The sequence below is a fragment of the Lissotriton vulgaris genome, chromosome 5 (genome assembly GCF_964263255.1).
Source record: "Lissotriton vulgaris chromosome 5, aLisVul1.2, whole genome shotgun sequence".
NCBI lineage: Eukaryota > Metazoa > Chordata > Amphibia > Caudata > Salamandridae > Lissotriton > Lissotriton vulgaris.
Window position 1 is genome coordinate 1197666640 of NC_141693.1, and position 13396 is coordinate 1197680035.

Below are 13396 nucleotides of genomic sequence, written 5' to 3' on the forward strand. Positions count from 1 at the left end.
CAATGGGAAGATAAACAGCACCCATGGGATCTTCAGCTTTTTTTATCTGATTTTATTCTTAGGACAGACACGTTTCGGGAAGCGTCCCTTCCTCGGTGTCTACACAAACGCGCGGCGCCATTATTTTAAGAGACTAGTTTGCATGATAAACACAAATAAGGGACTAAACCGCATATGCTAAAATCAGCGCCATCTTAAAGGCTGTTTTTAACATACATTTTCGGCATGTAACTTTCTAAACTAGAATAGTTTTACACTTATTATACGTGTATAATGTGATCTTGCAGTGGATCGGCAATAGCAATCCTCGACATGGATTGCAACCCCTAAATATACAAATTACTATCATGCATGATTTGTCAATTTTGTCTGCCTTATACCCAAATATTTACATTTCAAGTGGGAAAACGTATCCTACTATTTGACACGTTTATAAAAGTTCTTCTTCAACAGGATTAATTTATCAAAGCATATCAATATTGTGTAGCAATATTGATATGCTTTGATAAATTAATCCTGTTGAAGAAGAACTTTTATAAACATGTCAGATGGCGCAGATCCTGTGAGTGCTGTTTTCTTCCCATTGAAAAACTTGGGAGGAGAGCTTTGGAGCACAAATGTTTACGCGGTACAGCACCCGCTGCAAGAGTGACTCGCAGGATGGTGTTTTTTTGGAGCTGTGTATATATATATATATATAATCAATATCATGAAAGAAATGTAGTACCCGCCACATCTACTGTTATCCACAAAGGTAGTATGCCTAAACTCCAATAAAAGTAAATGATCTTTCACTCCTATGCTGCAACTATATACATCAAGCCACCCAGCTGAGCTGCAGACCTGCTGCCACCCTAGGTTGGCCAGAGCCGCAGCCTAAACCTGTATTTGTTTTTCTCACTCGCTCACAACCATGAACACTTCAGTGTCCCGTGGCATGGTACCAACAGCATTGAAGAATTGTATACTTTTCCTCCCCATCCCGGCTTGAATCTTCCCAAAGCTGAACACTATTATAATGGCAACTATCCTTATGTCTGATCTCATTCTTTGCTAAAGGTATATGACAATAGTGTGATTTATAAAAAAAATGGCACATCCAAGGAAGAGCAGGAGAGGAGGGGCCGGTACAGTTCTGGTGAGGGGGAAATGCTAGACCTATTGCATTGCAAATGCTTGTTACACTTAAGACTGTCTGGGGAATAATACACTGCACCTAGTTTTTAAACCCAAGCACAGCAACAAGCAACAGAAAAGAGAAAAGTCAACCTTTGCAAGGGGCCTTTCACTACCCGCCAACACTTGTCGCTGCCGTTTTTAGTAACTTTTTTGAACTGTGTGAAATAAAAACTAATTTGTTAAAATCTGAAGATTATGCTGCAGATGAATTGTGCGGCAAATGCAGCGCACTCATAATTGTGTGGAAAACGACACATAACTTTAGTGGTGCTGCATGACCTGTGTTTGTGTGCATGGTCTCCTATTGGTGCAGATGTGTAGAAGCCTTGCAGTCTTCGCCTGTGTGCATCTGCCTGGGGTTTCTTTGCTCTGTGACTTTCTGTACCTGTATGTTGTCTTTGAGTGGCTGGACTCTGCTTGCGTGTCTGACTGTCGTTTGAGTACTTAAACATTATTATCTACGTGGGTGTCTGTGTGCCTGTTTTTGTGTGTGTGTGTTTCTTTGTAGTTTTTTTAATTGTGTGTGTCGGTATTTCAGTACTTAAACGTGTGTATCCTATGTGTAAGTGACTTTGTGCCTATTTGTGCATTTATGTTTGTGAGGCTATCTTTGCGCATAGTTGTTGTGTGTCTATTTGCGTGTGTGCCTTTGAGTAGTTGAATGTGTTTCTTGATATCTGTTTGTGTGTTCTTTGTGCTAGTGTTTGTGTCTCCTTGCTGTGTGCGTACTGTGTGCGTCTGCCAGTGTGCAGCTCTCGCAGGCAGCACACTAGTGAAATGTGGCACGGCAGGGGCAGTGCCTGCAGAGCCTTTGTATTTCCTCCACACTGGGGGTCCCCCGTGTGTTTACCCAGCGCTGCTGCTTCATGTGCCCCTCCCTCATACACAGCCCAGCGTTGTGTTGTGTGCAGGTGGCTAGCCAATGCCTCGGTGTTGCCTGGGGAGGGGGCAGCGGGGCAGTTCTCATCCCACGCTCTCCTAGGGCAAGCAGTCTCTGCTCACTGCCCTCCCTGCTCCGAGACCCCCACCCCTGCCAGGGTCTGCCATGGAGCAGGGTACATGCCCCCCTGGGAGTGCACATAAAGGGGGGAATGTAAGGCTGGCCCGGGCCCGCGTGGGGCATTTGTTCCAGGCTTGTCTTGTGCTGAGCCCCCAAAGGGGGGGGGGGGGTGATTGAGGCACCTGACACCGGCCCCGTCCTTACCTAAATAAGTGCTGTGCGGCTCGTGCAAACCAGGGAGGGGGCAGCCAAAGCGCCCAAAGCAACAAGAACTAGCGGGAGCCTACCCCGCTTATGTGTTTAAATCTCAAGGGAGTCTACCCCTCATTTCCACCAAGAAGAAGTCACACCTGCAGCCCGATTCGAACCGGAAGCCAGGCGCCAGGCGCATGACTGTGGGCTGGGCGTCAGAGTTGTCCGACGGGGCAGGGAAAGGAAGTCCCGCCCGCCGGAGAAGCTTCCCGGAGCCTCGCAGGCTCCACATGGAGTCTCTGTCCCAGGAAGGGGGACCGGGCGAAGAAGCAGAGTGCCAGCGAGGAGAGAAGCAGCCGGTGCAGGCAGCGCCTGTCCCTTGTCCCCTTTCGGGGCTCCTGTGATGAAAAGGGAGCCCTGGCGCCAGAGAGGAAGTGCGGGAGCTCAAGTCACGGGTCCCAGGATGAAGAGCGGCAGATAGTGCGGGGCTCCCATGACTGAGGAGAGAGCCCCGCGTCTTGCTCGCAGAACTACTGAGGAGCTTGGGAGTGCTCCGGGAGTCTTCTGGAAGCACGCTGCAGCCAGCCGCCATTCAGGAGGATGGCACCAGAGGAGGGGTTTCCCCCCTGCAGACCAGGTGAGTGGGGGATTCTCCGTTTGTCCAGTGGTTGTGCCGATGAAAGCACAGTGTCCAGGTTTATTTCCTGAGCGGACCCGCTGTTGCAGGCCGCTCCAACGATGGGACAAGTTTATTTAAAAGCCCCATGGGGGCCAGAGGGCATAGTGTAAACTGGTAATTATGTTAAACTGAGCCCGCATGTGCATAAAAAAACAAAGTGAAATTGCATGAGGCTTGTGAGGACGGAAGGGGGACAGGAGATGTGCTCACCGCGTGGCTGTACGTGCGTGTTCACGACCTCCATTTGCCCTGCGTGTGCCCGTCTCCCTTCGGAGGCAAGTCAGCAACAATAGAACTCGCTGGCGACAGCGCTTTAGCGCTGGGTCGCCTGGCGAGACCTAAAAAACAAATGACTCTTACCCATCCAAATGTTAACCACATTTTACATGGCCACTCTCGCTTACCTTCAACCCCCTCTATATTACTTTTGTGGCAGCCGTTGTTTTTGTTGTAAGCACGTCTGGTGGCAACTGCCTTCTTGAGAGTTGTTTTCTCTGTCCTGGTAGCATTGGTGGGGTGATCTGTGGCTAGAGCCGTGGTCACTGCTGCTGTTCTGCTCATAAAAAGAATATTTGATGAACAGAATGTCGTACATTCACCCTAGTACAGAGATCTGGGCCTAAATCCATCGTTTTTTGCTAACCATGTCATCCCAGTTTGGACCCAGCCATTTGCAAATCAGTCTTGACCCTGCACCCAATGGGAACAGTCCAGCCTGAACTGGCAGGCCTAGTCCTCCCTGGACTGGAAACAAGCATCCTAGAACCGGTTTTGGGGTTTCACCCCTCATTAGCCAGTATAGCTTGACTCCAGTGGCATGGAGAGTGCACGACTTTGATTACAGCTGTCACACAAAAGATGATGGGAGGAATGTTTGGTAGTTTAACCACTAGCAATCACTCAGGGTAGCTATCCAACCCATTGTTCTTTTGCCCACCATGCCACATCAGTTTGGACCCAGCCAGATGCAAATCGGTCTTGAACCTGCTTCTATAGGAACAGACCCTCCCGTCCGGGTCCTACCAGAACACCAGCAACTGAAGACCCGTACAGTATTTGTGTGTTAGAGGTGCCTTACTTTGGGGACACATTGCCCCAGCAAATGTAGGTTTAATTGCTTCATATTCATCTATTTGTGGGTGTGGTGTTGAGGTAGCATTTTGAGGTGCAAGAATTGCGAGGGGACACTGTGCCTACAGTACAGAGTGGAATGGGCCGCATGTGGGAACTCTAAATCGGACATGTAGCAATATTGACCGTCTACCAGTGGGCAGCGGCTGTTATTTCACACAGCATGCTGCTATTCTATCCATGCCAAATTGCGAAGCACAACACCCACCAAAAATGGAACGAGTGAGTCAGTCTGCTCCCATAAGCCATTCATTGTAAGTGAAATTGCTTTACCTCTGACGGCCTTTATTGTACTTAAACAAATGACTGCACCAGTTTCACTTGACCAAAGCGCAGGCCACTGCTTAAAACAAGACATCAAGGCCAATCGTGGAGTACATGCAGCCCAGTAACTGGATTAACAACTTCACTTTTCAAAGCCGTTCTGGTAATGCATGCAGGATCAGAAACCAGACTGTCTGCGGGAGGAAGGGTATAAGGAAGACAGCACCTGTACATGCAGCAATCTAAGTGTGCATTGACCATGACGAGACACATACAGGAAGCTGAATTGTGTAAGGTGTCCCAGACAGAAATTACTTGAACAGACTCCCACCCGACCTGTATTGCTTCTCTATAGGATAACTAGAGCTCTATGGGCTGTCTTTCATTGAATTGTTAAATCATGAGCATAAACACAATAATATTTCTTTTTTTAGGGCGAGCCTGCAAATAGCGCGCGAAGCGCGTTCTCGCTGCGAGCACTATAGTCGTCGCTCAGCCGACAACGAGTAAACACAAGAGATAGCCACGCGCAGCTTTGAGAAGCATGGCAGTCGGATTACGACGCGCGCTTTGGGATTTGGTCGCCCGCATGAGCTTGTACTGTAGACCGCTTACGACGCGTGCCTGGTAAGTTTCAGTTTCTCTACTGAGTCCAGATCCATGTGTGCGTCGCACGGAGACAGACTGCCTATTTCCCACGCACTGCCCTCAACTGACGCTTTATTTTCTCCGGTTGCCTAACTTAGCAGAGAAGGGATCGATTATGTTTAAATATGAATCCCAAGCCAATACATATTTATTAAAAAATACGCAAATGAACGCTTTGTTTTGTGATTATTTCATGCACTCGCCTAAATCTCAGAATTGGGCTCTAAGTAAACGCGGATCGAAACAAGAGCGCACCCAGTGGTGTTTCAGTAAATTTGCTCGGAGGGTTAAAGCAGGTTGTGACGTAGTTCTAAGTGCATGTTGAAAACAGTTGTTTCAATATATACAGCAGACTTTACAACTCGCGCATTACCACAGTGTGCCAGACGATGTCGGCTCTCATCACACACCGTCACCGTTTATTTTATTTAATGCTATTTTATATAGCGCGAACATGACCCGAAGGTGTCGGAGCGCTTTACGAAAGAACCAGTTGCCTTACATAACGACTTTCAATTACATGAGTTACATAAGAGATGCAAGCAGAGAAAAACAAAGAGTAAACGTGTAAAAGAGCCGATTATGCACACAGAGCAACACGCTTTGGGGCACTCCATTTCACAGTCCCCAGTAGACGTACAGTCAAGCACGCCGAATGAACAAACATGCAGGCATCAATGCATACAGACAAGCAGCCACATATTAAGTTAAGCAGATACAGGGTGCTTTAGCGGTGTATGTTCACCACAGTAGTACTAGCAGAGCTGCCATGATATGCTGCTTCAGTCCAGAATTTTTCTTTGCATTCTGGGACTTGTAGTCCTGTTTTATAATGTAATAACTAAGATTAAAACTACCAGGATTCAAAGAAAAACCTGGAATGGAACCACACATTCCTCATAGACCTGGGTAATTATGTTTGCTTGCACCAGTAATGCTCCTCCGAGAAGAACTGTGTATTACACTTAGGGATACATTGGGTGAGAAGTACACTGCATCTGAAGAGAAATGAGCGATGTTCAGTTCAGGAGAACAAGATTCTATGCATTCTTAGGGAACAGGATGCAAAGCATCATGGCTCTTAGGGTCCTGGTATATGGTGTACATGGCGATGGACAACAATGCGCGCACACCAATGTGTAGTGGGTGAACACAGGTTGATGTGAGGTACAAGTGTGTTTTTAGCAGAAGCAAGGCCAGATAAATTTTTCATATTTAATGTTTTGGAAAACAAATTAGGAGATTTTCAGCTTTCTTTCCAAAAGCTTCTGAGAGATTTGTTTTGCGGGTCACAATCTATTGTGGGTAGATGTCGTTTTGTCTTTTTCGTGGGTACCCGTAGACAGTTTACATTAAACAGGCATACACGGACAGCTCATATATAAGTGCACACATGCATAAATTGCAGAACAAGTGCCTGTGTCCAGTCTGACACCTCTACCCAGTCCTGTTTTTTTTTATGTACAGCAGCATTTATCCTACTAGAATTTTCGACTTGCTTTTGTTTTACTGGTTTTCCTGTGCCTTGGCTTCTGAGCACATTAGCATATTAAGCAATATTTTTATTTTCATGTAGCTTATTACCCTTCAGTGTAGTCGGTAAGGTTCTCCTGCGGTAAATAATTTTTTAATCTGCATGCTTATAACAAGCAAGACTAGCACTCTATATTACTGCCAACTTTGCTTCGCATAAGCAACAGCTAACCATTCACAAACCATGTTTATATACCAATTGCAAATTAAAAAAAATACTGCAAAGCATTGTCATTTACAATGCCAGTAACTCAAACTTTAATGCTGCGAGACCTATTGCATTGTAAATGCTTGTTATAATTGTTATAGGGTATACAAAAAAGTGATCTGATTATACAAAGTTATAAACGTATTGAGACAACAGATTTTTCATAAATGCAGATGTACAATTCTTCTGTATTCTAATACATCAAATATGTTTGCCTATCATGCTTTTTTTTTTAACTAAACCTATGCAATAAAACCAGTGACATGATAGGCCCCCTATGTTTTCAACGACATATACCCATTTTAACCTCATGCACAGCAGCACACTCACATTTCACACTTTAACTAACCAACCTAATAGACATACACTGGTGAAAGTAGCAGAGAGAACACTTCAGAGAATAACCGCAATGGTATTGTAAGTTGCGAGTTCAAAACAGGTCAACACACGTTTTCGGTGGGAACAACAATTCACATCCACCTTCGTCAGGACCACCCAATTGTATATTTTTAGGTGAGTGGTAGGGGGTATTGACTAAAATTCCAACAAAGCCACAATAAAGAAAAGAACCTTCTTTCCAATGTCGAACTGCAAGAGTTTCTTTCTTGTTAACACATATACGCTATCCTCCTTGCTCTATGCTGTCCATTGTCTCAGAAGGTTATTTCCTTTATTGTGGCTTTGTTGCAACAAGAAAAGAAGTTGGTAGAATTGTAGTGTGCTTATAAAATCATCCAGATTTAAGAGCAATCTGAAATACAGTGAAGCCATAGATCTTTTTTTGGAAGCAGACGCTGGCTTAATGCAGGCACTGGCGCATAGACTTATTGAAATATAAATGTCATAATCCTTTCAATTGCTTTCTCGTAAATAGAGGCACCGACATGGGAGGCAAGACACACTGCTAAAAAGATTGGTCTGAAGTAAATTGCAGCCTGACAGTCATTCCGGTGGTGCAAGTACATTTTATGAATGCAAGTCAACAGATTTGATTGCATGCAGCTCTTAGTAATGATGCACATAATTGACTCCCCCCTCAGTTCCTTTGAGCAGCACATCTGCCGAGCAAAGGTAAGTCATAGGAACTTATTGGACAAGTGTATATAGTTAACAAATGTTGGTACGTCCAGTTGAAAAGCTGTTGCATTATTTTCAATTCTACTCTTTTCTCTTACTTACTTGTTCGGTAGACCACTTTAGATGTCTCAGCTGCATCATGCACTTTGTAGTAGTCATTGTTAAAACAGATATTTTTAAACACCGAGGAGCTTGAGGGTAGACCCTTACTTCATTGTTAAAATGTTGTTCACATTCTGCTTCCGCCACCATAGCACACAGCACGAGTCAGTTGGTCAGCTCACTTCAGCCATTGCCTTTCTCGCACTGTACTTGATGGCGTTATTCTTGATTTTTATGTTCACATCCAACTAAAAAGTGCACTTTGGTGCCAGGACTGCTTAGCCACTGTTTGTTTGCCAACTGTTTTTTGTAGGTTTTTTCTTTTGTTTTTCTTATTTAATTTTTGTGGTGTTTAAACTGCCTTCCCATTATTCAAAGCACGGAGTGCCTTTCCTTTGCTGCTGGAAGAATCCTGTTTTGCTGTGATTAAAGCATTAAAATGTATCTACACACACTTTTATATGCACCTGCCTGCTGTGAAACATTCAGACTGTATTAAAATTGGATGCATTGGTTTAATTATTTTCTTTTAATATAAAATGTGGACACAGCTGTCATATTTAGGTTATTTTTATGGCATATGTTGGCAATACTAAAAATAAATCTCATCGGCTTGTCAAGGCCAAAACTATTACTTTTGCCAATGCTTGTTTTTTTTAATGGCTAGTCCGACAATGCAATTATTACAGCCTGGGGGTAGGTAACCTTGCTGAACCAAAATGTTTGTCTGTGCTGTGGCAGCTGCATTTTGTAAACATTGTAGTTTCTTTTGTAAGCCCTAAATGGAGACCACCTGCACAGTCTTGAGTGAAACCAACAAGAGCAAACACCAGTATGACCTATTCTATGAGAGTATTCCAGCTAGGGAATAGTTTTTGGGCTGGAAGAGACATTTTACTTACAGGACCATTATCCAATGTACTCCAAGTCTCCTAACTGGTTTTATTGCAGCTAGGTATGATTGAAGCTTTCGTCATTGTCTGTTTGATATATACGACAGATAAAGCACATTTCTGTTGCTCAGAGGCAGCCTTGATTGTAAATTGGTAACATTTGTAATAAAAATTAGTAATTGCATCCATAGGGAGTTCGCTTTTTTAGCATTGTTTTCTTTTTCAACTTTTTAGGGCTCGCCTGCTGATGCGCTTGCGCATAGCTGGCGAGCTATATTGTGGCTTAAATAGAGCTTAACCATCTCGGCGATTTGTTGCTGTGCCCGAGAAAAACAAGCTCAATGCGCAAGCGCATTGGCAAAAAGCGCGTGCACATCAAAGCCACCAGCACATCAAAGCCTCCCTCCCACAGGCATCTCAGCTTCCCCCAGCCGGCATTTCTCCTCCCCTAATTATTCACTGCACGGCCGGCAGCAACATCAAAGGCTGCTGCTGCCGTGACTCGCATTTCTCCTCCCTCCTCCCCTTTCACTGCCCAGGCCGGCCGTACTTTCACTTTACACTGCCGCCAGGCCGTGTCTCGTGTTTATTTTAACATGGCAGCTTTTCCTTTTCTGGTTGAATGTCTTCTAGCTTTCCCTCACCCTATTCTCGTCACCCTTACTCACTCCCATCAATCTCTCGGACTAAACCCTTCTCTTTGTACCCATTCCGGGAGTGACCTTTGTTTCTGTCAAACTCCTCTGGTTCGTGTGTGAAGCTTTGTAATCTTACTATTGGCAAGCCGCTTGTAGATGCATTTCTCTCTCAGATGCATTTCTCTCCCGGCTCAAGCTCTGCCTATCCCATACAGATTTTCTCCCCACTTCCTCCAAGTACAGATTCCTTTCCTCTGTAAGTATAGTTCTTGTAGATCACCTTGCCAGTCGTAATTGTTGTCATTGCGCATTTAAGGATATTTTTTTCCTGTGGACATTGTCTGACCAGCAGTGCCTAGCAATGCAGCGCTGACATCTCGAGGAAGAGGCGGCTGCATATGAAGAGTGCCCATGTTTGTTTGACATTTTGATCTTTCCTTGAATGCGGGCTCAGGCGGAGATGTGCTAAGAAACTCAAAACTGCTCCGGTAGTCTGGGTAGTTCCACTGCCAGTTTACTCTCTTGTTTCATGAAAAAATTTGTTTTTTGCTTTGTACCCATTCCCGGAGTGACCTTTGTTTCTGTCAAACTCCTCGGCTCTGCTTCGTGTGTGAAGCTTTGTAATCTCACTATTGGTATGCTGCTTGTAGATGCAGTTCTCTCCCGGCTTAAGCTCTACCTATCCCCTACCGATTTTCTCCCCACTTCCTCCAAGTACAGATTCCTTCCCTCTGTAACGATGCACTCACCACACAGCTCCACCGATGCACCCACCACACAGCTCCACCGACACAGCTCCACCGATGCACCCACCACACAGCTCCACCCACCACACAGCTCCACCGAGGCACCCACCACACAGCTCCACCCACCACACAGCTCCACCAATGCACCCACCACACAGCTCCACCGAGGCACCCACCACACAGCTCCACCGAGGCACCCACCACACAGCTCCACCGAGGCACCCACCACACAGCTCCACCGAGGCACCCACCACACAGCTCCACCGAGGCACCCACCACACAGCTCCACCGAGGCACCCACCACACAGCTCCACCGAGGCACCCACCACACAGCTCCACCGAGGCACCCACCACACAGCTCCACCGAGGCACCCAGCTCCACCGAGGCACCCACCACACAGCTCCACCGAGGCACCCACCACACAGCTCCACCGAGGCACCCACCACACAGCTCCACCGAGGCACCCACCACACAGCTCCACCGAGGCACCCACCACACAGCTCCACCGAGGCACCCACCACACAGCTCCACCGAGGCACCCACCACACAGCTCCACCGAGGCACCCACCACACAGCTCCACCGATGCACCCACCACACAGCTCCACCGATGCACCCACCACACAGCTCCACCGATGCACCCAGCTCCACCGATGCACCCACCACCCAGCTCCACCGATGCACCCACCACCCAGCTCCACCGATGCACCCACCACCCAGCTCCACAGATGCACCCAGCTCCACAGATGCACCCACCACCCAGCTCCACAGATGCACCCACCACCCAGCTCCGCCGGAGCACCCACCACCCAGCTCCGCCAAAGCACCCACCACCCAGCTCCGCCGGAGCACCCACCAAACAGCTCCGCCGGAGCACCCACCACACCGCCGGAGCACCCACCACACAGCTCCACCGATGCACCCACCACACAGCTCACCGATGCTCCAACTAAGCTCCACCAATGCACCGACCACACAGCTCCACCAATGCACCGACCACACAGCTCCACCGATGCACACACCACTCAGCGCAACCACAGCATCACTCAGCGCAACCACAGCATCGCTGGTTCAAATATGTTCCTTCAATGTTTCAAGCTGTTTTCAAGCTTTCATGCTTTATTACGAATCACAAAAAGATGTTAATATTTCACTTCTGTTCTTGGATTTTCGTCACAATAAAAAACACTGAACATAATCTTCACAAGTTATTTACAAAAGTTGAAGCTATTGCCATTACAAATTAAATAAATTATTTAAGTATTAATTATTTAAAAAAATTAAAAGCCATTGTTATTTGTAATATCAATACATCTAAGTCACGTAAATACAAAACATGTTGCATTACAAATGCTATAGGTGTTTGCGAAAGTTATAACTATTGGCATTGTAAATGACAAAGCTATTAATTTAGCTATTTAAAAAAATAACACATACTTAATTTTTTTTTTATTTATAAGACCAATAGCTCAAACTTTCCTAATGCGAGCCCTATTGCATTTCCAATGCTTGCTGATTTAGCTGCATTGGTCCACGATAATTTAGTATCAGGGCTTGTGGGAGCTAAGCTCAGAATAGACTATTTCTATGGTGAACACTGCCCTCACATAGCAGCCCTATGAAGCCAGCAAACCAGACTTCAGCGTTTGCCTAAATAAGGTGAGTGAGATTGCCTGTATTTGATAAATTGGTAGCTTATTACATAGAAAAGGAGCCTGAAGTGAAAAAAAAACATGACCCTCACTCACCATTTGATGTGCAAGTAGAGAGTGGTATTTGTTGCTGCGTTTCCTGGTTGGAATGTAGGGCTTAAGTGTGGAGGATAAATATTCAGTTGATTGAGACATTTGAGCGCCAGGTACCTGAACTTAAATTGATTAATCTGAGGATTCGAGATAGAAAGTGCCTACTTTGTCAAAGGAGCACGCTGGTGGTTTGCCAACTTTTAGTTATCGGCCTAGCAAAGGCTGCGTTTGCGCAGTCTCGCTGGCGAGATTTAATGTTTTCTTAGTATGGGGGCTTGAACCCGCCCCTCTTCTACATTGGCTGGCTTCTAAACGGGGGCCAGCCATTGGAGGAGAGGGTCGTCACTCCGTTGAAGACGGATTTCGGGGGTGTGTTTTTTGTGTTCTTTCTCTCACTGACGTCATCTGTCCAAAACACGCCCCCCATCACACTGCCTGCACGCCCAAGTCTGCTCTCAGATTGGTTGACAACTACCAAAAGACACTAACATTGGTGTTCCTGATTAAACAATCAGAGGGCCGACTGGCGCTGCGGGCAGCATGAGCAGCTCTCCTCTCTTGTTTTATTGGTTCTCTTAGTTTTTTTTAGGATCCTTTTGTTATACTTTCCGGGAGTTGTTAAAGCGCTGTACGGTGTATCGTGCACAATCCTTACAAAAGTTTCTATTCCGCTACGGCTCGCCACCCCTCAGTCTATCACTGCCCGCTCTCCTGCCCCGGTCATCGGAGGCTGTGATCACCGCGAGGTTTAGTGTCACATTTCTGTGTTTAAGGATGGGTGCGGTGCCTTCTACCGGCGGTAGGCCTGCGTGCATGAGGGGCCAGGGCACGGGGGACGGGACATTCCCTCCAGGTCCGTGTTCCCCAGAGATGCCCCCGGGCGGGCTTGTGAAAGACCTTCAGGAGGGGCGGCCGGAGGGGTGTAGCGCCGGGTCAGGCGTGGACCCGTTGAGGGAGCCGCCTGCCTTCACTGTGGGCGACACAGAGTGCAGCAGGCGCGGCCACGAGCATCGGCGGCGCGCCCAAGCCACCCAGTTCTGTGCAGGGCCTCTGGCAGCGGGCCCTATTCCTAGGGCACAGACCCAGGCGTGCCAAGCCCCACCAGTGCAGTGAGTGTCAGCAGCGGGGGGAGGTGCGAGAGTACATCTCACGCTCTCTGCTCCCGTCTGCATCTGCAGTGTGTCTGCAGCCCGAGGGCACTGAAGACACAGGGCGTAGGGAGGCCAGGAAGCCCCTGCAAAACTAACGACTTGCTCTCTGTTGCCACGTATCATCTGTGCTGTGCGGTTTTTATGTCCAAGCATAAAAAGAAAGGTTTTCAGCCAAGGCAGAGTGAACTGTGATTTCCTAAGTGATCGCGGA

General features: G+C 46.9%; 1 protein-coding gene across 2 annotated transcripts in view; it reads left to right on the plus strand.

Moving 5' to 3' along the window:
• The window catches only part of BUB3 (BUB3 mitotic checkpoint protein), a 154506-nt gene that overhangs the window by 35500 nt on the left and 105610 nt on the right, over window positions 1-13396 (plus strand). Inside the window, exon 1 of one of the 2 annotated variants that reach the window (XM_086922994.1) lies at window positions 7707-7905. The exons of the other annotated variant lie outside the window; for it this stretch is intronic. Within the exon in view, the coding sequence (XP_086779120.1) occupies window positions 7807-7905 (99 nt within the window). The 5' untranslated portion in view covers window positions 7707-7806. Of the gene's footprint in view, window positions 1-7706; window positions 7906-13396 lie in introns of those variants that run through there. 2 annotated transcript variants of the gene reach the window in all.